Genomic DNA, 27,009 nt, shown 5'->3' with positions numbered 1-27,009 from the left:
CTTTCCCTCCCCAAACCAGAGTTGAGTGTTATGGGAATGCAGTAAATTTTGATTAGGCAAATATTCTTCATACTGCTTAGTCTCACAGGCAATAGATAAACAAAAGGTGCTCCACATTGTAAATCAAGTTTGAAGATTGCTCTAAAAATGTTCATTAACTTTGATCTCATATAAATGTTGAATTTAATCTTTTTTATATTTAATAGTGACACATACCTACTTTCAATTTTAGAAGACATTACAATATTGGAAATTTTTTGCGTGCATAAGCCAAATGTAGTGGACCCGGACAAATGATAAAGGATTTAGAAATGTTAATTAGAATTTTTCCACAAGAATGAAAGCAATCTGGATAATGAGCATAATTATTTTGTATCTTACACTGCAGCACTGGCTGAAGGATGATAATGAAAGGAAAGCAGACTTTAAAGAAAAAAAATAAAAAGACTAAGGGAAGAAGTCATAAAGGGATATTATTTCCTAACCTTACAAACAGGAAAGACAGCTCCTTCTGGGTACTGAGAATAGACTTGAGAGATCACTGAGATTTGCATGTCAGAAATCCAGAATGGAGGGTAAGGCCAGAATAATATATATGGTTCTTAGTGAAGCCACAGTGATTGGCAAGATCGGAAAGATATCAATAATACCAGTTCAGTCACTGACCATGTGTGTATGTGATTCAGTTCCTTGAGGATTTTGAACACCCAGAACCATTTTCAACAACCATTTGATAGATCAAATGAAACTGTTACCTTTACCAGATGATGCAAAATTAGAGAGAACAAGATCAATTATTAACAGAGCCAAGCCCAGCACAGATTGCTATGGTGCCAAGGAAAAATAACAGTAAGTAAAGGAAGAGTCTGGGGTTTTATGACTAGACAGACAGACTACTTTTCTTGCAGTTATAACTGATGAAGAGCACTCAGGTACAGATGTAAAGGGATGGCAATAAGTGAAAGTGATTAACAAGTAACCTGCAGCAATTGTAGAAACTAAAGCAGAAAGCCTTGTGCGTTAGAAAGTGTATTAAATCAAATGCAGAGGGAGCCACCTAGGCCTTGATAACAAGGATATTTCTAGTAACATCAGAAATCAATGGCCAATGAGAAGAATGGTAGAAATCAAGATAAAATGAATGAAACAAGATCAGGAATGGATTCTATTTTGCTTTAGTTCTCCCTTTCTGGAAATATTTGTTTATATATGCTTAAGTTAACAATTTAGTCCCCACTGTGTTATGGTCTTTCTCAAATAACTTGTTTCCAGAATGCCACGTAACACGTAAAAGAAAGCCTCCATTGAATTTTCTTTTTTTCTTACACACACAATACACACACAGAGGAAAGGGCAGAGCCAACTAAGGTAGGAAGCCACCAATTCTAAAGAATACTTTTTATGCAACTGTCACCTGATTACAGACAATCCCTCATTTTGAAATTGCACGATAATTCAGTCTAATATTCTGTTCTATTTTAAAAAATATATTTGAAACTTATGATTGCAAAAATTTATATAGTAAAATAAAAGGACCTTCATATAAGTATATTTCCACTTCTAAAGAATATGTACATTTACAACAGATTAACATTTACTACAGTGTGTGGGAAACTACATTTGATTCCACAGAAATACAACCTGCACATTACCTGAGATATAAGTCAGGTATCTTAAAACCTAAAATACCTATATCTGTAAAACTGATAAAGAAACATATCCTCTTACAAGGCAGAATCATCTTAGCTGAAAACAAGGATGATTAACACTCTCCCATTGTTTGGGTTAAAGATGATTAAACATCTAACAAGACGCAAGTTTCAAATACTACTATCAATACCAAAAGCCTAGTCATATTTTTAAATTTAGAAAATAATTCACTGTGAATAATTTACTGAAGTAGTAAACATACACAGCACTTTACAGCTGGTATATATCATCACAGAAAACTGATATGGTACTAATTTAAACGCTGAAATTTCTTATTGTAACTCAAATTTGGACATGTAAAAGTTTAAGAAATGCTAACAACAGTGGTCCACTTATCTAGAGGTCAGATTTTCTACATCCTCACTTACATTGGAAACTGGCAATGATACAGAAAAAGTATTTTAGGACTACGATCCCAGAAACCAAGAACTTCACTAAATGGGTTACATGTCAAGATAAACTCAGGTCAGGTATAACTTAGAACTGATTAATTAAATCAAAAATGTTAATTTACTGAGCTTGCGCTAGAAAATAAGGTATAATACTGCTAAAAACTGAAACCAACTAACACTGAAAACTAATAGAATCAGCAAATTTTAAGACATTTTAGTAACTGCCAATGGCATTAGGGCATTACAGCACAGTACATCATGCTTCGAAGAGTCGAATCATGAAAAGAGTTAAACCATGTTTAGTGTACAGTTTAGAAGGCTGGGGAAATACACTGCATTTCAGAAAATGTTCTGACTAAAAAATGGTGAAAGAAAAGAAAGGGCTTAAAAGCAGCTAACCAGTGATCAGAAAAAATAGGAATTCGACAACTCTTATACCTGTAGTAATAAGATAGGATTCTCAACTCTAATTTATTTTTCACTTCATATAATACAGAGTGTAAATAAATACTTTTTACCTAGAGAGATTTCTCCCATCTTAACTGTACAATTCTGTGAAGTTTGATTTGTTTTTAACTAGTGTTTCATGGATAAAGTACTTTAAAAATCAAAACATCAAAGCCTGAGTTTTATTTACATATGAAAATAGTAATATTCTAGACTCTCCAAGATTAAATTAAATACAATATAATTTTTGGTAAAATTTATTTTGTATTTTAAGTTTCTGGGAACTGCTAATTCATATATGGTATACATTCATAGTAATTCTCTCATAGAAGGTGCATTTTATGCTATTAAGCTGTAAAGACCGTTTTACCAATAATTAAGGTTAATAAATTTACTGCAGGTTTCTAAAACTGCAATAGTTTTAGAATGTCTAATCACACACTACTTTTAGAAATGATTAGAAAACCATGGGTCCCTGTATTTATTAAACTGAATCACCTGGCAGTAAAATTCAGTTAAGGCTCTTGGCATTGGTGAAACTTCTTCCCACTCAGACCTGCTGCTGTGGTAGACCTGCACTTCATCTGTGATTTCATCTGGTGCATAATCACCACCTAATATATAAATTTTATCTTCAATTCCAACTGCACCTGCGTTGAAGCCTGCACATTCAAAAGACCCTTCACCCTTCCAAACACAAGTATCTGGACAAAAACTATAAACCTTATAAGTGGAAAGGTCACATATATACAGTGTGCAGTTTACTGGGACAGCTTTAATTAGTGTTGCATGAAAAAACTGCCCAAACTCTGCTACTAGTTCAGACCACTGATCAGTTGTAGCATTATATTTAAAAAAGCAATCAAGTGATGGGTTAAAAGCATCTGTAATCTCTACCTCTGATCCAAGAACATAAATTACATTTTGGCATGCACTTGCTTCAGGATAGTATATGCCCCTGGGTAATGGGCTAACAGATATCCATTCTTTGGACAGAGGGTTGTAAGATTCAACATCTAAGAGACTTCTAATGTCCTGGGATCCTCTAGTCTTTCCACCTATGACAAATAATCTGTTGAGAGCCATAACTGATGTATGCATGGTTCTTGGTGTTTTCATAGTTGATACCAGGAAAAAATCATTTTTGACCGGACAGTAGCACCAGGTTTGATCAGTGGCATCATGATATGACTCTGCAATATGAAGCCGAACTGTTCTACAACATGGCCCTTTGCAACCGCCTGTCAAGAATATTTTCTCCCCATAACTAGACAGACTAGATCCTGGCAAATCAATCAGGTGTGATTGTGGCAGTATCTTCCATGAATCACTTTTAATATTATAGCAAAATGTATATTGATCTTCTCCATTTTCCTCAGTTTTGTGAACAAATATGTATTTTTCAGTTGTGGATGGTCGAGCATCAGGGAAAAGTCCACCAGAACCCTGCACACACTTAATTGCATCTATGATTATGTCAAAACAGTTTGTGCTTTTGAGTAAACACTCTTCATTGAGTAAACAATCTTGAAGTGTCTCCTCAGATAACTGATACAATCTTACTTTTTTAATCAAATAAGGCAGATGCTTTTGCCTTGATTCTAAGTTATGTTTAGTCCAACTAAGGACAACTTTCAGTACAGTTTCTTCTTCAGGAACATTTAATTCATCTGATTCCAGACATTTTTGCAGTACTCCAAAATTCATCTCTAAGAAATCACTGGATTTAAATAATAAAGAAAAGTGATGTTGTACAAAGTATAAAGCATGATCAAACAAACGGGCAGAGCCATAGCTATCTGACATAGATAATAACTGTAAACAATTCACAAGATTAATACTTTTTATTAAAAAGTCACTGCAAGCTTTGGACAAGAAGGAAACTTGAAGAAATGATGACAACTGGAAGAACATTTCCACATTATCATCTGTTATCTTTGTTTTTCCAGTATAGGCATAATCAAGAAATGCTTTTACTGCTTTGGAGGACAAATTAGTAATGGTAACACTTCCACCATCTCTTTCTTTCATGTTTACTTCAAACATAGCCCTGCAAAAATGAAGAACACAGGAGAACAAATAAACAGGAATATTTTATTCCACGATAATTTTCAATATTACCTTAAAGAGGTTTCTTTTACTCTTAGGTTGATGTAAAATACATTTACAAAATATATTTTTTAAAGCATCCTAATAAATTAATATCTATAATAGTTAGAGACCATATTATTTATCTGTAAAATATACGTATTACATAACTCCCATATTGCAAAATATACACATTATAGCTGACCCACAGCAATGGATCCAAAGGCTACAAAAAGATTCAAATTTTGCATCTGATTTGATGTTCTTATATATTATTCATAAAATTAGGGTAAAATCTCTCTAATGGCTGAATTTATTTACTTATGGGTTAATTTAGTATCAACTCTGCAGGTGATAACTAAAATTACTTAAAATATATAAAAGCTTCTGGGTTTAGGATTTAAAAGTCTTTTTCAAAATAATTTTCAATTTGGCAGCAGTGAAATATGTAAAAGATGGAATACAGTGAGATATCAGATGTTTCCAATGACTCTGTCTGTGTGGGGAAATCCACCAAATAAGATAAACTTGAATACATGTCTAAAAACACATTTCATACAGCACTTTAGAAAAAAAGGAATATGATTTTATAAAACTAAACAACAGTGTACCACACCAAACTAAAAAGGCTAAAAATAAGTTTTTTGTAGAAATAGCCACTGAGAGATGGAGACGGGTCTCCAGATTTGAATAATTAGACCAGCTTGAAAGTTCTTCATAATAAGTTCTAATTTATCCCCATCTGATAAAGCTGATAGACTCTAAGGAAATAGGAAATTTTTTGGCTCAGTTTAAGCAAAAATATAAATTATTTGGAAATATTTAGGCAGGAGACTAAGATATATTTTACATTTGGCTTTGGTAAGACTAATATTGCTGTCCATCCTTATATTAATTTCATATCCAGAGTTATTCATTTTTACACTTTAAACAAACCCATTATGATGGTTTTCAGTAGAACTGCAAATAAAGATAAAGAGGAAAGAACTACAACAAAGAACTAAAGACTGCCAGTTGAACATTCATTAAGACTAAAGATCATCTGATTTTGGTCCTGGTTTAATACTGGTTTGTATTTGTTCCAGTACTGTCCAGGACACCTTTGTGAGTAGTGCCCAGGCGCCCAAGTACTCTGGGGGAAATCCAAACTTCATTATTAAAGTCTACTATAGAGAGTAACTAAAGTTATTACAGCACAAGTGTCCAACTGAAAAATATGAGGAGCCTTCCAAATACAGAAAACTACTTAGGAAAAGGATGGTAACGCCCCTTTCTACTAGGGGTATTCAATACTTTTTTAACACAATAACGAATAAATAGAGTTACAAAAATTTATACATGTTACACATTATGCAGGATATTTCAATAACATATATCAACTTAGAAACATTAACCTGTGGTTATAATTAGATTATTAAGATATCTATAGTCAGTTTAGGGTAATAATAAGAGCATGGCCTCTAGAACAGGACTGCCTGGGTGGGTATCTAGCCTATACCACTTATTAACTGTGTGACCTTGGGGAGGTTAACAACTTGATTGTGCTTCAAATTCTTCATCTGAAAATGGGGATACTAGTAGTACCTATTTCACTGAGCTGTGAGAGAAATAACTAAGTTAATTGATGCAAACTATTATTAATATCACTTTAAGAAAAAGTTTTCTAAAATTATATGTATTTCTAACATACCACCAACTTCCACATTTTCTTTGAGAAGACACATGTAATATATTTCTCTATTTCATCCTACTCATCTTTAAAGTATCCAGTTAACTTCTATCTCAGATTTACCATGTTATCATAAAGTGGTTACACAATACATGTGATTCCTTTTCAATCTTGTCTCCAGTGACTTGACATTCAATCATAATTTTAATTTTCCAAAAATATTATAAAGGGCATTTACCATGCACTATGTAATTTTCTGTTTTAATTTTATATACCCCAATATTTCTGTGAGTTTATATCCCAATACTCCAGTCAGCTTGATCATAACACAAAATTATGAATTAGTAGCCTTATCATACAAGAGTGTAAATAATGTAGACTTTCTATCTACATTTGTACATATTTTTGGGTGAACTATATACGCATTTAGTAAAATACTATATATAATAAAGGATCTAGGTCATTATAAAACTGTCATTTGTTTTACTTCAAAACAGATGCGAATTTTGAAAAACATGTTGTTTTAACAATAATTTTTAAAAATTTAAAGTAGATCCCTAAAAAGCTAGGAGTAGGCTGAACAAAGTACTATGGACAAATATTATATGCAAATACATTTAATTAATAAATAACTTCAACATAAAGAGTAGAGGACTGCCAGTTCAAATGCTTATACGAACTTCTTACTTTGTTAACATGAAACCATTATGGAGAAATAAGACTGTGTGTTCATACCAAATTATTTCCATTTTTTGGCTAGGTTTGGAAATAATAATAATTGCAGCTAACATTAATTAAATGTAGTGGGCACTGACCTAATCATTAATATACATTATTTCGGGCTTCCCTGGTGGCGCAGTGGTTGAGAGTCTGCCTGCCGATGCAGGGGACACGGGTTCGTGCCCCGCTCCGGGAGGATCCCACATGCCGCGGAGTGGTTGGGCCTGTGGGCCGTGGCCACTGGGCCTGCGTATCCGGAGCCTATGCTCCGCAGCGGGAGAGGCCACAACAGTGAGAAGCCCGTGTACCACAAAATATATATATATATATACATTATTCCATTCAACACTCATTATGAGTTAGGTCCTATTTTTATTATCTTAATTTTTTACAAATAAGGAAACTGAAGCCTGAAGAGGTTGTGTAACTTACCTAAGGTCACAAGCCTAGTAAGTGGTGGAGCTGGGATTTAGATTTAGGGCATGTGCATTAAGAGGCCAAGTACTTAACCATTATACTGTACAGCTTCCTCTGATGAAGAGGTGATATGAAAGATAAGGCAGCAAGAAAGTTACTTGGAAGAAAAAGTGGATTAGAAGAGAGGTGGGAAGAAACTAGGGGAACCTGAGAGTGGGAGAACATAAGAACAGTTAGGGCCCCAGTAGAGTCTGAAGAAGAATAACTTAGGATACATGAGAGAAGAAATGAAAAGAATACATGAAGACATATAGTCTAGTTAGGCAACAGGCTAGTAAAAGTTGTAGCCCCCCTTGTCCCCAGTAAACTGTGATGCAGCACTGAGCCACTGCTCCCAAATTCAAAGCAGGAAACCCTACAGAAATAGGTGTTTTGTTAGAGATTTAACCCCTGCTTACTTAGAATAAAAATTGTTTCTAAAACTGAACATAATGCAAAATACTGCAATTAGGATTTGAGTTTATTGCAGTATGACTAGGAGGGCTGAAGGTCAAGATGTCAGCAAGAGAGGTTTGTCTGTCTGATGAATAGGTCTCACAGGTATTAACTTGATACAGTTACCACAGTACTAAGGTCATGACCCTTAATCACTGTTAAGAATCAGAAACCCACTGTCACCACAGTGGATTCTTACAGTGTCCTGACTAGGATATTCCTTGTAGGACGATCTACATGGGGAACCAAATTATATTCAGAATTAGAATCAGAAAAAGTTGGGTGCTCTCCAGAAATGGTTCTGGAAGTACTTTTCCCTACTGTAGGACTATCTTGGCTAAAGTGAAGAGAAATTCTCTGCATTAGAGTCCTTCTCTCCTGGACAATCCATGGGATATAATACATGACTGAAATGTATTTTCTTCTCAGACTCCTCATTTTCTTTGAACTTGGCTTCCATTTTTGCTCAATCTGTCCTTTCCTCTTTTCCCATATTATACAGTGCAGAGATCCCCCAAACAAAACTGACCCCAGATCAAAACAAAATTTTTCCAGAACAATTCAAGGGACTAATGTTCCATAGAACTTCCCAATCCTAGCCTGGGAAGACTTGAGCTTTAAAAAAGGTACTCTTATATTTTCATATTCAAAAATCATTAGTTAATCTAGGTTCTAATTATCTTTTTTTAAGTATTAAAGATTACTGTTTCATGTTCTGTGGGGGGAAAATTGAGTACAGCCGTAAAAAATAACTTAATTAGTGGTATCATAAAATCTGAGGGATAAACAAACAAGGTAAAGTACCTGAAAAAGTCACTGCATGCTGCTAACACACAACGATGACATGGGATTATTTCATCTTTCACGATTATTTTGAAATCATAAAAGACATTTTGTTCTCGAAAATTCTGCAGTATACTTAAGATTTTCTGTCCATGATCTTCTGACACGAGGAAGTTGTTTTTCTTCTCAGATGGAATTCCATTACATGAGCCTTGTTGATTGAAATCATATGAATTATCCATAGCCACTTCCATCTGTTCTTAGAACTGGAATGAAAAAAACAAATCACTGATGTAACAGAGTTCTAATGAAATTTTCAGATCCAAAATTTGCCCTCTTAGTGTCAATCACAAAAAAATGCTCACTAAGAACAATCATAATAGTAAATCGTGTCCTAAACACTTGTTTTCCTGACATTTAGCAATAAATTCCTTTTAAATTTTTATAAATATTGAGCTCACTGGAATAAAAAGTACATTATTAAGGGATAAAGTTCAAGGCTATATAACTGTGTTAAATAGCACAATTTGTAAGTTGTATAATAACTTATATAGGATCTGAGTACATGACTAGTCTTGTTATATATAAGAGGTATTGCTTATATAGCAGATATCATTTGAATATTTACCCAACACATTCCTCTCCCTCCCATCCATTTTCTTCTGGCAGCAAAGGAGAGGTTAAAATGTTGATATTGAAGCATAGGTATATGTCTTCTGGGATTAGACTTTTAAAAGACAATTGATTGGGGCCCTGGTGGCACAGTGGTTGAGAGTCCGCCTGCTGATGCAGGGGACATGGGTTCGTGTCCCGCTCCGGGAAGATCCCACATGCCGCGGAGCGGTTAGGCCCGTGAGCCATGGCCACTGAGCCTGCGCATCTGGAGCCTGTGCTACGCAACGGGAGAGGCCACAACAGTGAGAGGCCCGCGTACCGCAAAAAAAAAAAAAAAAAAAAAAGACAATTGATTGAAAAAGATCAGGATATTAGACTGTATTAACTGGTTATGGCCTTTAGTAAGGAAGTAAAAGGCAAACATTGGTCCAACTTGGCCTATCTGAAAGCAGGAAAGCCTTTTAAATATGAGGTCAAAAAGCCAAGATACTTGAAGGCCAGATAACTGTGACTTTCCCAAACTGCTAATTTAGTTCTAAGCATAAAAGTTTATACCACAGAAAGCAAGAAAGTAGAAAACAGAAAGAAAAGAAGATTGGGATCTAGGGGAGCCAGAAAAATAGGAAACCTTGATTCCTTAGCATACTTCTGTTCTGGTTATTTGTTGCCTTGCAAATCACCCCAAAACTGAGTGGCTTAAGACAACAATTTATTATCTCTTATGGTTCTGCAGGTTTAGATGGAACTTCTTGCTTGTGGGTTTTCATATGGTTAGAGTCAGGTGGCAGCTCTGGCTGAAGTTACCTGAAGGCCTGATTGGGTTAGAGGTCCAATACAGTTTCTTCATTCACATTTCCTTCAAATGGGATGGATGGCTAGAACAGATAGGGCTTTCTCTCCCTCTCTTGATATACTCTCTCCACGTGACTAGCTTAATACTTCCTCATAGCATGGCAGTCTCAGAGTAGTTGGACTTCTTACATGGTGGCTGTGTTCTCCCAGAGGAGGTGTTTCAAGCCCAGGTGGAAGCCAGACACTGGAGAAGTAGTCTGAATGGTCCTACAGCATCAGTCAAAGCTTCATTCTAGGACTGAGACAATCTACTACTGTGTTGTCCAAAACAGTAACTGTGAGCCATGTATACCTATTTACATTTAAATCACTTGAAATTAAATAAAAATTAAAAATTTAGTTCCTTGGTTGGTCTAGCCATATTTTAAGTGGTCAGTAGTCATATGTAATGTGATGGTTACTTTTATGTGTCAACTTGCTGGGCCACAGGGTACCCAGACACTTGGCTAAACATTATTTCTGGGTGTGTCAGGCCCGCGTACCGCAAAAAAAAAAAAAAAAAAAAAAGACAATTGATTGAAAAAGATCAGGATATTAGACTGTATTAACTGGTTATGGCCTTTAGTAAGGAAGTAAAAGGCAAACATTGGTCCAACTTGGCCTATCTGAAAGCAGGAAAGCCTTTTAAATATGAGGTCAAAAAGCCAAGATACTTGAAGGCCAGATAACTGTGACTTTCCCAAACTGCTAATTTAGTTCTAAGCATAAAAGTTTATACCACAGAAAGCAAGAAAGTAGAAAACAGAAAGAAAAGAAGATTGGGATCTAGGGGAGCCAGAAAAATAGGAAACCTTGATTCCTTAGCATACTTCTGTTCTGGTTATTTGTTGCCTTGCAAATCACCCCAAAACTGAGTGGCTTAAGACAACAATTTATTATCTCTTATGGTTCTGCAGGTTTAGATGGAACTTCTTGCTTGTGGGTTTTCATATGGTTAGAGTCAGGTGGCAGCTCTGGCTGAAGTTACCTGAAGGCCTGATTGGGTTAGAGGTCCAATACAGTTTCTTCATTCACATTTCCTTCAAATGGGATGGATGGCTAGAACAGATAGGGCTTTCTCTCCCTCTCTTGATATACTCTCTCCACGTGACTAGCTTAATACTTCCTCATAGCATGGCAGTCTCAGAGTAGTTGGACTTCTTACATGGTGGCTGTGTTCTCCCAGAGGAGGTGTTTCAAGCCCAGGTGGAAGCCAGACACTGGAGAAGTAGTCTGAATGGTCCTACAGCATCAGTCAAAGCTTCATTCTAGGACTGAGACAATCTACTACTGTGTTGTCCAAAACAGTAACTGTGAGCCATGTATACCTATTTACATTTAAATCACTTGAAATTAAATAAAAATTAAAAATTTAGTTCCTTGGTTGGTCTAGCCATATTTTAAGTGGTCAGTAGTCATATGTAATGTGATGGTTACTTTTATGTGTCAACTTGCTGGGCCACAGGGTACCCAGACACTTGGCTAAACATTATTTCTGGGTGTGTCTGTGATGGTGTTTTTGGATGAGCTTAACATTTGAATCAGTAGACTGAGGAAAGCAGATTGTTCTCCTTAATGTGAGTGGAGAACTGAATCCACTGAAGGCCTGAAAAGAACAAAAGGCCCAGTAAGACAGAATTCTTTCTCTCTGCCACTGTCTTTGAGATGGAATATCAGACTTCTCCTGCCTTTGGACTAAAATTTGGATTGCAACTTTATTATTGGCTTTCCTGCATCAGTTTTCCGACTGCGGATCTTAGGACTGCTCAGCTTCCATAATAACATAAGCCAACTCCACACAGTAAATCAATCTCCCTATCTATCTATCTATCTATCTATCTATGTATCTATCTATCTATCTCTCCTTCCAATTGGCTCTGTTTCTCTGGAGAACCCTAATACATGTGGCTAATGGCTATTATATTGTACACCACAAACAGAATATTTTCATTATCACAGAAGGTTACTGACTAGCTGATGTACTATATGAAGAATAATGTTCCTGTATAAGACTGTGTGTGCATGCACGTGCAGGGGCCATTAATAGGATGTAATTCACAGTAGTATTGGAAAAGTAAGTTACCTGCAGTAATTTTGTGAGCAGTGTTCTGAGTAACTGTAAGTAAATAGACATATTAACAAAGAGAGTGGGTGTCGTGGAGGGAAAAAAGGTAATGAGAGGCTTGGGAGCAGTTGTGAAGAAAAGTAAGGCAGAAAACAGTTGTATTAGAATTCTTTAGAGAAACAGAACCAATGAACCAATAGGCTATATATTTGGCTATAAGCCTATTTGTTATATATATAACTACTGGTATATGTGTGATGTGTGTGTGGTGTGTGTGTATGTATGTATATGTGTGCATATATAAATATATTATATATGTATATACATATAAATAATCGGCTCACAAAATTATGGAGGTCCCAAGATATGTGGCTGGCAAGTCGGAGACTCAGAACAACCAATGATGTAGTTTCAGTCTGAATCCAAAGGCCTGAGAAACAGGACAGCTGATGGTATAAGTTCTAGTCTGAAAGCTGGCAGGCTGGAGACCTAGGAAGAGATGATTTTTCAGTTCAAGTCCAAAGGCAGGAAATGATAATGTTCCAGCTCCAGCAGTCAGGTAGGTGAAATTTCTTCTTACTCAGCTTTTTTGTCCTCTTCAGGTCTTCAATTGATTGGATAAGACCCACCCACATTAGAGTAAGCAATAATTTACTCAGTCTATCTACTCAAATGTTAATCTCATCCAGAAACAGCCTCACAGACACACCCAGAAAAATGTTTGACCAAATGTCTGGGCACCCTGTGGCCTAGTCATCACAACAGTGCAAATCTTACTTAAGAATGTTAATAACATCTGATCTAGGATGAAAAAGAATATTCCAAGTTAGAGTGGGGTACAAAGATAATCATCACAACAGTGCAAATCTTTACTTAAGAATGTTGAGGGAATTCCCTGTTGCTCCAGTGGTTAGGACTCTGTACTTTCACTGCTGGGGCCTGGGTTTGATTCCTGGTAGGGGAACTAAGATCCTGCAAGATGTGTGGCATGGCCAAAACAACAACAACAACAACAACAACAACAACAAAAGAATGTTGATAACATCTGACCTAGGATGAAAAAGAATATCCCAGTAATTCCTCACCTCACAAGGCATACTTCTTAAGTCACCTGTAAAACTGTTTACAAAGTTACATGTTTTTCCTCCTTTTCTAATAACTATAAAATCATATATCTTCCCAGGGGTATGATGTAATATGAAACAGAAGAAGGAGTAGGGCTTTAGAAGAGGATAAGACTTGAGTTCCAATGCTGGCTCAGCAATATACTTGTGATACATTTGAGGCAAGTAACTTCTGATCTTTGATTCTCATTTTCTTCATTTGTAAAATAAGGATAAACTTTACCTATCTACTTGTGTTATTGAGAAGATTAAAAATAATAAATAATTTAGCATTTACTATGTGCTAAATAAATGAAAGTTAGTACTTATTTTCTATTAGAAATTTAACATAAAAGCCAAAGAAATCATTTAAATGACATTAATCAAAATGTTTACATTTAAAAGGTGGTAGGGGGGCCTCCCTGGTGGCGCAGTGGTTGAGAGTCCGCCTGCCGATGCAGGGGATACGGGTTCGTGCCCCGGTCCGGGAGGATCCCACATGCCGCGGAGCGGCTGGGCCCGTGAGCCATGGGCGCTGAGTTTGCGCGTCCGGCAACGGGAAAGGCCACGACAGTGAGAGGCCCACATATCGCAAAAAAAAAAAAAAAAAAAAAAAAAAAAAGGTGGTAGGGGGAGGGAGAGCAGAAGCAGTTCTCTAATAATTCCTAGGGCTTAAGAGGAAAGCTGAACATAAGAGCTATCATTGCAAAGTAGTTTTATATGGATTATCAGGATCAATGAAAAGAAGAGAGACAACTGGTGGAGACTTGAGCCAGCCTCCTCTTTCTGACTCCATAATGATAGAAAGGAATACTTAAAGGGACTAGCCAGGGAGTATTTATACTACACAAAGGGTAGTATAACAGAGCAGGTAACCAGCGTGATATACACTAGATAGACATGAGTTAGTGCTGTGAAAAGGATCAAAGCATCTTCTCAACAACACAGTGAGGCCAGGGTGTTACTCCTGGTCTATTTCTCAAGTCTAGCAATGGGCTACAGCATCAATAATCTGTAACAGCAATATAGGGTCTCTCCATGGCCTGCCTCAAAGAATCACAGAATTGGTTGAAAGACTCAGTCCTTATCACCTACACACCCATTGGAACTGCTCTGAATTTTCATCCATTTAAAGATATGTATTTAAATCCTTCTTTATTAGAGGAAGTTAGATACTGAAGATGGAAAAATAAATTTATCTCCTATAAGCTTAGATTCATCTGGGTTTTTAAAAGTTCCCTCAAAGTTTAGGATTATAGGTGTTGACAAGGATTTTTGATCCACATGGGACAATCTACAGCAGAAATTACTACCCTGACTTCCAAGCCATCTAATCAGGGAGAGATGAAGGAAACGATTTGGGTAGATACTGAATACTTGTTTCATAATACTTTCATTCTGTATGTGATTGATTATGTATGTGTGTGTATACATAAAATTTTTTTCTACAACTTAATTTTAAAATACATTCTTATTGGACATTTGAGGGTATCTCTACTTTCCAATTCTTTAATGTGGTCATAATTACCACTGGAAACTACGAAAATTTAAGTAGTATCATGTTGGTTTCCCCCCCACATAACTCTATTATTTTTCTATTTCTCATCTAGATGAACGGCTGCTACACTTCCCAAGCTAGACACTTGGAAGCCGTCTTTCACCAACCATATACATCCTTTTTAAAACCACTTCTCTCCATCCCTACCGCCATTCTTTTAGTTTAAGCTCTCATCATTCTCACTTGATTTGCCCCAACAGCCTTAACACTGATCTTTCTTATTCTATAAACTTTTATTTAAAATCTTCTGGGTTTCAAACCTGTGCATACATTTGGGAATATAAAGATAAATGAGGCACAGAATCCCTGCTCTTACAGGTTTATAGGCTAGTGTGGAAAGAAATAAGTAAACTGTATAAGGGTCATAATAGAGATATGAGCAGTGTTATGGAAGCATAGAGGAAGGACAACATTCAGACTTGCTTTCAGGGGTGGAAAGGACAAAATAGAGAGGGGAAGAGGATTGAGGAAGCCATCCTGATGAGTACAGTACTTGAGCTGTTAAAAAAAAAAAAAAAGAAAAAAAAGGAAAATGGTTACCAAAGGTGAGAAAAACATTTCCAAGAGAAAAAATTAAGCTATAAATGCAAAGGCATGGATAAGAGTTATTATGGCCCCTTTGGAGAAATACAAAGTTGAGGACAGGGGATAGGGTAAAAAAAGCTTAAGTAGTAAATAGGGAATGGCTCATGCAAAGTCTTACATACCATGCAAGGGGGCTTGGGTTTCATTCTATAGGTAATGAGGAATACTTAGAAAACTTTTAAGGAGTGGCATTATACCAATGGATTTACATTTTAGAAATATCATTCTGTTAAGAATATAGCAGTGAGTAACAAAGATATGGCTCCTATTCTCATGGAGCTTACTATCTAATGGGACAAATATGCATGTTCACTGGCATTGGTAATGAGAATATCAATTTTAAAAAATCCAAACACTTTTTCTTAATGAAAAACAAATTTAATTTTGTTAAGCCACTGAGATGTAGCTATTACAACAAATAGGATTATCTTAATTGATGAATATTAATTTTAATCCCAGCAACTCAACAAGCACATTTATTAATCTAAATATTTATCTGTTGATTCTCTAGTGTTTTCTGCATAAAAATTACATCAACAACACAGTGAGGCCAGGGTGTTACTCCTGGTCTATTTCTCAAGTCTAGCAATGGGCTACAGCATCAATAATCTGTAACAGAAAATCTGTTGCTTTTCTTTCCTATTTTTACCAATTTTATTTCTTTTTTTGTACTACAGTAGTAGCTAAGACCTCCTGTACAACATTGAATAAAAGCAACATGGTTTGCAATAGGTTTAAATATCACTGTATGTGTATATATAATTTATACCTAATTATTTATACCAAGTTGTAATACATACATAAATAATTTGGACCTTGGATTAAGTCAGTTACTGAGGCTCATAGTTCACAGATAAGAAGTGAAACCAATGATATATATATATTGTAATTTTTATTTCTATAACTAGTAATGTAAGTAAAATGGCTTTATTTGAAATTTTCAAGTATCAACTAATACATCAGCATTACACACAGGTATTCACTTTTGTAAAGTGGTTAAAAGTTAAAGCCCTCCATGTTTACTCTATGTAGAATGGTCAAGCAGAGAAGCTGAAATGTCCTACTTTGTCAATTTGGCTTGAGTGAATTTCTACATGGAGACTTTACTTAATCAACGATTATAAGCACAATCAAAGAGAAAGGGCACTGGAAAATATATGAAAGGGAAAGATTGGGAGGAATCTGATCCACAAGATAACTAAAGCCATTGAAATTAATAAAAATCAATCAAGGAAAATAAGTAGAATTAGCAGAGAAGAGGGCCAAGTATGGAACACCAAGGATAACTAATCTTAAGGGATAGACAATTTAAGTTGAAGAATTATTTATGCAGCATCTGCTACATACCAGGTGATGGTCTACACAAACTGAAAATATAATGGAAAATACAATCTGTAGTAGATACAGGTGAAAAAGTTCTACAGCTGAGAAAAAACTCACAAAGAACAGGAAGAGAAATGCAAGAAAATTAGGAAAGATGGTGGAAGCTAAAGGAAGAGAATTTCAAGAATGAAGCAGTTCCCATATTATCAAAAGCTGAGAGAGATTAGGTAAGGTAAGGACTGAAGTCACTGATGATTTGAGGGTGGGGTGGGGAGAGGCCAGATTACAGTGGTTTTAAGAGGGAATAATGAACAAATTTGTATAATTTTTTCTTTTAAGTTCAGTGAGGTTGGGACTAGAGGTGCAATTCTAAGAAATATTGTTTTGCTTTAGATGGGAGAAATTTGAGCATGTTAATACACTGACAAAAAAGGGGAGATATGGAGGGAAATTTTTGATGATTACAACAATCTAAATTAAGCACTTACATCCCTATCAAAGCAAATCATTTTGGACCTTTAAAGCAACAAATCAGAGAACAATACTATATGGCAAAACTTTCATTTCTGTTCACAGGTAAACACTGATAAGCAAATGAATGGTTAGAGACTCAATTTTCACAGTTTATTTGTGATGTAACAAACCTGAAAATATTAGAATTTATAAGTAATTTATATAGCTATTTCATTCAATGCTCGTAATCCTTTAAGATTAGTATTAATAATGACTTTTTCAAAATGGGAAATTGAGGCTGAGATTAAACAATAAGGTGTAAGACACAAAACTGACAGAAACATGCTTGTTTCACTCAAAGTCCATGCTCTTTTCAATACTATTCTGACCCTGGATTTTTAATATCAAATGAAAGCTCAGAAAGTAATTTTAGTGCTCAAAAGATCCAACCATAAATGTACTGGTCAAAACTTACCATGACAATTTAAGATCATTCTGAATAAGAAAGACATATATGACAAAAATAAGAGCTAACATTTATAGAGCCAGTACCATGTGTCAGGTACTGGGCCATGGGTCTCACACAGCATTTAATTTAATTCTTATAAATATTACTCCTATAAAAAATGAGACCTCTGCTTTAGTAAAGTAGAGTAGACATACTTTCCCCTGTATCTCCTGCTAAGCACAACTAAAAACCCTGGACATATATAAAAATATGTATCACAAACATACAGAGCCTGTGAGAAGTGGAGAGAAACATGCAGGCTGGCTAGTGAACTTCAGACCCAAGGAACAAGACAGTGATGAGTTCCTTGGGTTTTATTTTTGCCTAATATATCATAGATAGTGAAGAAGCTGACAACACTGAACACCAATGGGCACACACATAAAGAGATCCAAGAAAAACATTATCTCTTTAGGCAAATGACCAGGAAAAAGAGCAACCTAGCAAGACAAAATTTTGACAAACACCACAAAAAAACTGGGGCTCTATCCCACCAATGTCAGCAAAAGTGGAATGGAGAGCCAAAAATTCCACCCTTGCCAGACTGTAATGAGGTGCCTCAGCTCTCCTCCTCCCATTCCCCCAAAGGAATGCTGTCAGTGAAGGCTGAGTGGGGAGTCAGGACATTAATCATTTCTGGGTGGTAACAAGTGGCCACCAACAACCCCCCCAATCAGTGGCAATCATGTGGCATGTGGGGAGCCTGAACTTCTACCCCCACCTGGCAGTAACATGGCATTCCTCCCCCTCCTGGCTGGAGTAGAGTCAGAGGCCGAGTAAAGAATCAGGACTTCCACTACTGATTAGCAGCAACAAGGCCATCCCCAATGATGTCACTGGAGACCACGTGAGGAGCAATAACAAGGTGCCTCTTGTTATCAGAGGATAATCTGAGGCTGAGATTGGTATCAGAGGATGCAGAGAGGGGAGCCTAAACTTCTAATTCTGTCCAGCAGTAGAAAGGAGCCCTTCCTCTCCTAGGTATCAACAGAGGTATAGTGGAAAGTCTGGACTTCCATCTCAACCTGGCAGCAATGAGGTGGTAACCTAAACCGAAAAGAGCAGTGTTAAAAAAAACCCACTAAAATACAAGATTTAAATAAGATCTAGAGTCTTATATAATACTCAATAGAGCTAAGAACCAGAAATATATCAAATTAAATAAGAAAAAACAATCAACAGACATCAACAGTGAGATGACACTGATGTCAGAATTATGTGCCAAGAATTTTAAGCAGCCATCATAGAAAAACCTCAGTGAGCAATTATAAAGTATATATTATATACATGCACATATATATATTATATACAGTTGTCCCTTGGTAACCACAGGGGATCGGTTCCAGGACACTCCTCCCCATCCAATACCAAACTCCTCAGATGCTTAACTCCCTTATATTAAATGGCTGGCATAGTACGCTCAGTCCTCTGAACGTGCAGATGTGGAACCTACAGATATGGAGGGCTGAATGTATACATGTACATATGTAAGTGATGTAATCCCAGAACAACCCCTAAAGCATCTATACAAAGAGATACACCCAGAATCATTATAGCAGAATGAAAACGGAAAATGGAATCCTAAAAAAGCTTCAAGTAACCCAAAGGAGGCAGAAAAAAGAAAAAAGAGAAATTAAAAACAGAATAAACAGGGCTTCCCTGGTGTCGCAGTGGTTGAGAGTCCGCCTGCCAATGCAGGGGACACGGGTTCGTGCCCTGGTCCGGGAAGATCCCACATGCCACGGAGCGGCTGGGCCCGTAAGCCATGGCCGCTGAGCCTGTGTGTCTGGAGCCTGTGCTCCGCAACGGGAGAGGCCACAGCAGTGAGAGGCCTGCGTACCGCCAAAAAAAACCAAAACACAAAAAACCAGAATAAACAGAAAACAAACAACCAAAAAGCAAACTTAAGTACTAACATATTCAATAATTGTACTAAATGTAAATGGTACACACACACACACACACACACACACACACACACACCAATTAAAAGACAGAGATCAGCAGAATAGATTTAAAAAAAAAAACCCAAATTTATACGTCTTAAAAGTAACTCACTTCAAACAGAATGATATAAGTCGGTTGGAAGTCAAAAGATAGGGAAAGATATACTATATAAGCATGAATTAAAAGAAAACAGGTGTGGCTATATTAATATCAGGTAAAGTAGACATCAACAAAGACAGGTATCAGGGACAAAGATATATACTACATAATGTCAATCTAGCAAGAAGACATAGCAAACCTAAATGTGTACATATCAAACAAAAGAGGTGCAGTAATGGGAAGCAAAAACTGATAGACCTGAAAAGAAAAACAGACAAATGCATTTATTATAGCTATAATGCTAGAGACCTGAATGTCCTTCTCTCTAAAATTAATAGAACAAGAACACAATAAATCAGCAATGATACACAAGAACTCAATAACACCAGCAACCAACATAATCTAATCAACAGAATACATGATTTTCAAGTGCCTATGAAACATATAGCAAAAGTGACCATATCCTGACCTACCCTTAAATGATTTAAAAGAATTGAAGGCACACAGATTATGTTATGTGGCCACAATGAAATGAGACTAGAAATCAATTAAGAGAAAGGTTAACACTAAAATCTGAGGGGGCAGAGTCAAGATAGCAAAATAGGAGGACACATAGTTCACATCTCCTTACAACTAAGGCACCTACCAGGCACTTGTGAGGGGCCACGGACAACGAAGGGGATGGGAAGAACCCCCAAGTAACCAGGTAGGATGTGGCATGGGGGAGAAGAAATGGAGGCAGGATGGGATGGATGCCCCTGAGGGGCGGCTGGGGGAGGGGTTCCCACACCTAGAGTGGCCCACCCACAGTGAGGGGAGCAACGGGGATGCAGAGAGACCCTTGGGAGATTGGAGGATCAGAAAGGAACAAAGCCAGTGTTTCCCCCACCCACCTGGGCCATACAGAGCCTGCTGAGGTCTTGGGCCTGATCCTCTGCACTCCAAGGCCACCACTGGCTGTGCAGAGCCCAAACCCTGCCTCAGAGTACATCTAATCCACACTCTGAGGCCCGCTCCAGCCATGTCCTTTCCGGCTGTGCAGGTCCTGAGCCTAGGGGCCCGCCCCCACCTTAAACCCCACCACCACCTAAGGTCCTCGGCCCAAGCCAAGGCTTTTTCCAGCCCCTTTTTCTTTTCTTCATTTTTTTCTTTCTTTTTTTTTTAAATGTTGTGGTTCTGTTTACCTTGTGGTGGTATCATTTATATTTTTATTTTTTTCTATTAAGTCTTTTATTTTTCTAATTTTATTTTATCTTTTACTCTTTGTGATTGTTCTGCTCCTTTTGGTTTCTTCCCTGCCTCTGTTTTTTTTTTTTTCCTGTTTTGGTTCTGTTTTACCTTGTTGTTGTTGTTTCACTTATATTTCTAGTTTTTCCAATACATTTTTTATTTTTCTACTTTCACTTTATTTTTTATTCCTCGATATCATACTCCTTTTTTTTTCTTCTTTTTTTTGCCACACCACACGGCTTGCAGAATCTTGTTTCCCAGGCTGAGGGTCAGGCCTGAGCTGCTGAGGTGGGGATAACAAGTCCAAACCGCTGGACTAACAGAGAACCTCAGATGCCAGGAAGTATTAATCAGAGTGACGTCTCCCGGAGATCCTCATCTCTGCACCAAGACCTCACTCTACCCAACTGCCTGCAAACTCCAGTGCTGGACACCTCAGGCCAAACAACCAGTAAGACAGGAACAAAGCCCCACCCATTAAAAAAAATGAGTTGACAAAAAAATATGTCACAGATGAAGGACCAAAGTAAAAACCTACAACACCAAATAAATGAAGAGAAAATAGGCAACCTACCTGAAAAGAAATTCAGAGTAATGATACTAATAAAGGTGATACAAAATCTCAGAAATAGAATGAAGGCATGGATTGAGAAAATACAAGAAATGTTTAAAAAAGACCTAGAAGAACTAAAGAACATAAAACTGTGATGAACAACACAATAACTGAAGCAAAAAATACACTAGAAGGAATCAACAGCAGAATGAGAAAGAAGAACAAATAATGAGCTGGAAGATAGAATGGTGGAAATAACTGCTGAGGAGCAGAATAAAGAAAAAAGAATGAAAAGAATTGAGGACAGTGTCAGAGACCTCTGGGACAACATTAAACACACAACATTCGAATTATAGGGGTTCCAGAAGAAAAAGAGAAAGAGAAAGAATCTGAGAAAATATGTGAAGAGATTATAGTTGAAAACTTCCCTAACATGGGAAAGGAAATAGCCACCAAAGTGCAGAAACTGCAGAGAGTCCCATACAAGATAAACCCTAGGAGAAACCACCAAGACACATATTAATCAAACTAACAAAAATTAAACACAAAGAAAAAATATTAAAAGCAGCAAGGGAAAAGCAAAAAATAACATAAAAGGGAATCTCCATAAAGTTATCAGCTGTTTTTTCAGCAGAAACTCTGCAGGCCAGAAGGGAGGGTCAAGATATATTTAAAGTAATAAAAGAGAAATACCTACAACAAAGATTACTCTAACTATCAAGGATCTCATTTGGATTTGATGGAGAAATCAAAAGCTTTAGGGATAAGCAAAAGCTAAGAGAATTCAGCACCACCAAATCAGCTTTACAACAAATGCTAAAAGAACTTCTCTAGGCAGGAAACCCAAGAGAAGAAGAAAAGGACCTACTAAAACAAATCCAAAACAATAAAGAGAAAGGTAATAGGAACATATATATCTATAATTACCTTGAATGAAAATGGATTAAATGCTCCAACCAAAAGACACAGACTGGCTGAATGGATACAAAAATAAGACCTGTATATATGCTGTCTATGAGAGACCCACTTCAGACCTAGGGACACATACAGATGGAAAGTGAGGCGATGGAAAAAAGGTATTCCATGCAAATGGAAATCAAAAGAAAGCTAAAGGAGCAATACTCATATAGACAAAATAGGCTTAAAAATAAAGAATGTTCCAAGAGAAAAGAAAGGACACTATGTAATGATCAAGGGATCAATCCAAGAAGAAGACGGAACAATTATAAATGTCTATGCACCCAACATAGGAGCACCTCAATACCTAAGGCAAATACTAACAGCCAAAAAAGAGGAAATTGACAGTAACACAATAACAGTGGGAGACCTCAACACTCCACTTACACCAGTGGACAGATCATCCAGACAGAAAATAAGGAAACAAGCTTTAAATGACACAATAGACCAGATAGATTTAATTGATACTTATAGGACATTCCAGGTGAAAGCAACAGAATACACTTTCTTCTCAAGTGCACATGGAAAATTTTCCAGGATAGATCACATCCTGGGTCACAAATCAAGCTTTGGAAAATTTAAGAAAATTGAAATCATACCAAGCATCTTTTCTGACAACAATACTATAAGATTAGAAATCAATTATAGGAAAACAACTGTAAAAAACACAAACTCATGGAGGCTAAGCACTGCACTGATAAATAACCAAGAGATCACTGAAGAAATCAAAGAAGAAATAAAAGAATACCTAGAAACAAATGATAATGAAAGCACGATGACCCAAAACCTATGGGATGCAGCAAAAGCAGTTCTAAGAGGGAAATTTATAGCAATTCAATCTCACCTCAAGAAACAAGGAAATCTCAAATAAACAATCTAACCTTACATGTAAAGCAACTAGAGAAAGAAGAAGAAAGAAAACCCAAAGTTAGCAGAAGGAAAGAAATCATAAAGATGAGAGCAGAAATAAAAGAAATAGAAATGAAAAAAACAACAGCAAAGATCAATAAAAATAAAAGTTGGTACACTGAGAAGATAAACAAAACTGATAAACCGTTAACCAGATTCATCAAGAAAAAAAGAGAGAGGACTCAAATCAATAAAATTGCAAAAGGAGAAGTTACAACTGACACCACAGAAATACAAAGGATGATACGAGACTACTATAAGCAACTATATGCCAATAAAATGGACAACCTGGAAGAAATGGACAAATTCTTGGAAAAGTACAACTTTCCAAGACTGAACGAGGAAGAAATAGAAAATATGACCAGACCAATCACAAGTAATGAAACTGAAACTGTGATTAAAAGTCTTCTAACAAACAAAAGTCCAGGACCAGATGGCTTCATAGGCGAATTGTACCAAATATTTAGAGAACAGCTAACACCAATCCTTCTCAAACTCTTCCAAAAGATTGCAGAGTGAGGAACACTCTCAAACTCGTTCTACAAGGCCATCATCACCGGAACACCAAAACCAAAGATATCACACACACAGAAAAATTACAGGCCAATATCACTGATAAACATAGATGCAAAAATCCTGAACAAAAATACTAGCAAACAGAATTCAACAGCACATTAAAAGGATCATACACCAGGATCAAGTGGGATTTATCCCAGGGATGCAAAGATTCTTCAATATACACATATCAATCAATGTGATACACAATATTAACAAACTGAAAAATAAAAACCATATGATCATTTCGATAGGTGCAGAAAAAGCTTTTGACAAAATTCAACACCCATTTATGATAAAAAAATTTCCAGAAAATGGGCACAGAGGAAAACGACCTCAACATAATAAAAGCCAAATAGGACAAACCCATAGTCAACATCATTCTCAATGGTGAAAAATTGAAAGCATTTCTTCTAAGATCAGGAACAGGACAAGGTTGACCACTTTTGCCACACTTATTCAACATAGTTTTAGAAGTCCTAGCCATGGCAATTGGAGAAAAAAAAGAAATCAAAGAAATCAAAATTGGGAAAGAAGTAAAACTGTCACTGTTTGCAGACGACATGATACTATACATAGGAAATCCTAAAGATGCCACCAGAATACTACTAGAACTCATCAATGAATTTGGTAAAGTTGCAGGATACAAAATTAATGTACAGAAATCTCTTGCATTCCTATACACTAACAACAAAAGATCAGAAAGAGAAATTAAAGAAACAACCCCATTTACCACTGCAACAAAAGTAATAAAATACCTAGGAACAAACCTACCTAAAGAGACAAAAGACCTGCACTCAAAAAACTATAAAACACTGATGAAAGCAATCAAAGATGACAAAAACAGATGGAGAGATATACCATGTTCTTGGATTGGAAGAATCAATATTGTGAAAATGACTATACTACCCAAAGCAATCTACAGATTCAATGCAATCCCTATCAATTACCAATGGCATTTTTCACAGAATTAGAGCAAAAAATTTTACAATTTGTATGGAAACACAAAAGACTCCGAACAGCCAAAGCAATCTCGAGAAAGAAAAGTGGAGCTGGAGGACTTCAGACTATACTGAAAGCTACAGTAATCAAGACAGTATGGCACTGACACAAAAACAGAAATATATATCAAAGGTACAGGATAGAAATCCCAGAGATGAACCCACGCACCTATGGTCACCTAATCTATGACAAAGGAGGCAAGAATATACAATGGAGAAAGACAATCTGTTCAATAAGTGGTGCTGGGGAAACTGTACAGCTACATGTAAAAGAATGAAATTAGAACACACTTATGTTTTGTGTAACACCATACACAAAAATAAACTCAGAATGTATTAAAGACTTAAAGGTAAGACCAGATACTATAAAACTCTTAGAGGAAAACATAGGAAAAACACTCTTTGACATAAATCACAGCAAGATCTTTTCTGACCCACCTCCTGGAGTAATGAAAATAATAACAAAAATAAACAAATGGGACCTAATGGAACTTAAAAGCTTTTGCATAGTAAAGGAAACCATCAACAAAATGAAAAGACTACCCTCAGAATGTCAGAAAATATTTGCAAAGGAAGCAACGGACAAAGGATCAATCTCCAAAATATACAAACAGCTCAATAACAGAAAAACAAACAACCCAATCAATAAATGAGAGGAAGACCTAAATAGACATTTTTCCAAAGAAGACATACAGATGGCCAACAAACACCTGAAAAGCTGCTCCACATATTAGAGAAATGCAGAACAAATCTACAATGAAGTATCACCTCAGACCAGTCAGAATGGCCATCATCAAAAAATCTACAAACAATAAATGCTGGAGAGGATATGGAGAAAAGGGAACCATCTTGCACTGCTGGTGGGAATGAAAATTGATACAGCCACTGTGGAGAACAGTATGGAGGTTCCTCAGAAAACTAAAACTAGAACTATCACAATGCAGAACAAATCTACAATGAAGTATCACCTCAGACCAGTCAGAATGGCCATCATCAAAAAATTTACAAACAATAAATGCTGGAGAGGATATGGAGAAAAGGGAACCATCTTGCACTGCTGGTGGGAATGAAAATTGATAACAGCCACTGTGGAGAACAGTATGGAGGTTCCTCAGAAAACTAAAACTAGAACTATCATATGACCCAGCAATCCCACTTCTGGGCATATACCCTGAGAAAACCAAAATTCAAAAAGAGTCATGTACCAAAATGTTCACTGCAGCTCTATTTACAATAGCCCAGAGATGGAAACAACCTAAGTGCCCATCATCGGATGAATGGATAAAGACGATGTGGCACATATATACAATGGAATATTACTCAGCCATAAAAAGAAACGAAATTGAGCTATTTGTAATGAGGTGGATAGACCTAGAGTCTCATACAGAGTGAAGTAAGTCAGAAAGGAAAAGACAAATACCGTATGCTAACACATATATATGGAATTTAAGAAAAAAAAATGTCATGAAGAACCTAGGGGTAAAACAGGAATAAAGACACAGACCTACTGGAGAACAGACTTGAGCATATGGGGAGGGGGAAGGGTGAGCTGTGACAGGGCGAGAGAGAGGCATGGACATACATACACTAACAAACGTAAGGTAGATAGCTAGTGGGAAGCAGCTGCATGGCACAGGGATATCGGCTTGGTGCTCTGTGACCGCCTGGAGGGGTGGGATAGGGAGAGTGGGAGGGAGGGAGACACAAGAGGGAAGAGATATGGGAACATATATATATGTATAACTGACTCACTCTGTTATAAAGCAGAAACTAACACACCATTGTAAAGCAATTATACCCCAATAAAGATGTTAAAAAAAAAAAAACTGAATCAAGAAGAAATAGATAACTTGAACATACTGATCACTAAAAGCAAAACAGAATCTGTAATTTTAAAACAACTCCCTACCAACAAAAGTCCAGGATCAGATGGTTTCACAGGCAAATTCTACCAAATATACAAAGCAAAACTTACACTGATTCTCCTCAAACTCTT

At 36.6% G+C, this 27,009-nt stretch overlaps 1 protein-coding gene across 1 annotated transcript in view; it reads right to left on the bottom strand.

Moving 5' to 3' along the window:
* Positions 1-2,684: 2,684 nt before the first annotated feature.
* Positions 2,685-27,009, bottom strand: part of KBTBD3 (kelch repeat and BTB domain containing 3) — a 37,889-nt gene continuing 13,564 nt past the window's right edge. The window contains exons 2-3 of the mRNA XM_007455882.1: positions 8,743-8,987; positions 2,685-4,599 (exon numbers count right to left, since the gene is read on the bottom strand). Of these exons, the coding sequence (XP_007455944.1) occupies positions 2,997-4,599; positions 8,743-8,975 (1,836 nt within the window). The 5' untranslated portion in view covers positions 8,976-8,987 and the 3' untranslated portion in view covers positions 2,685-2,996. The remainder of the gene's footprint in view (positions 4,600-8,742; positions 8,988-27,009) is intronic.

This window comes from Lipotes vexillifer, unplaced genomic scaffold, assembly GCF_000442215.2.
Source record: "Lipotes vexillifer unplaced genomic scaffold, Lipotes_vexillifer_v1.1 scaffold1581, whole genome shotgun sequence".
NCBI lineage: Eukaryota > Metazoa > Chordata > Mammalia > Artiodactyla > Lipotidae > Lipotes > Lipotes vexillifer.
This window is presented reverse-complemented; position numbering and strand designations above follow the sequence as displayed.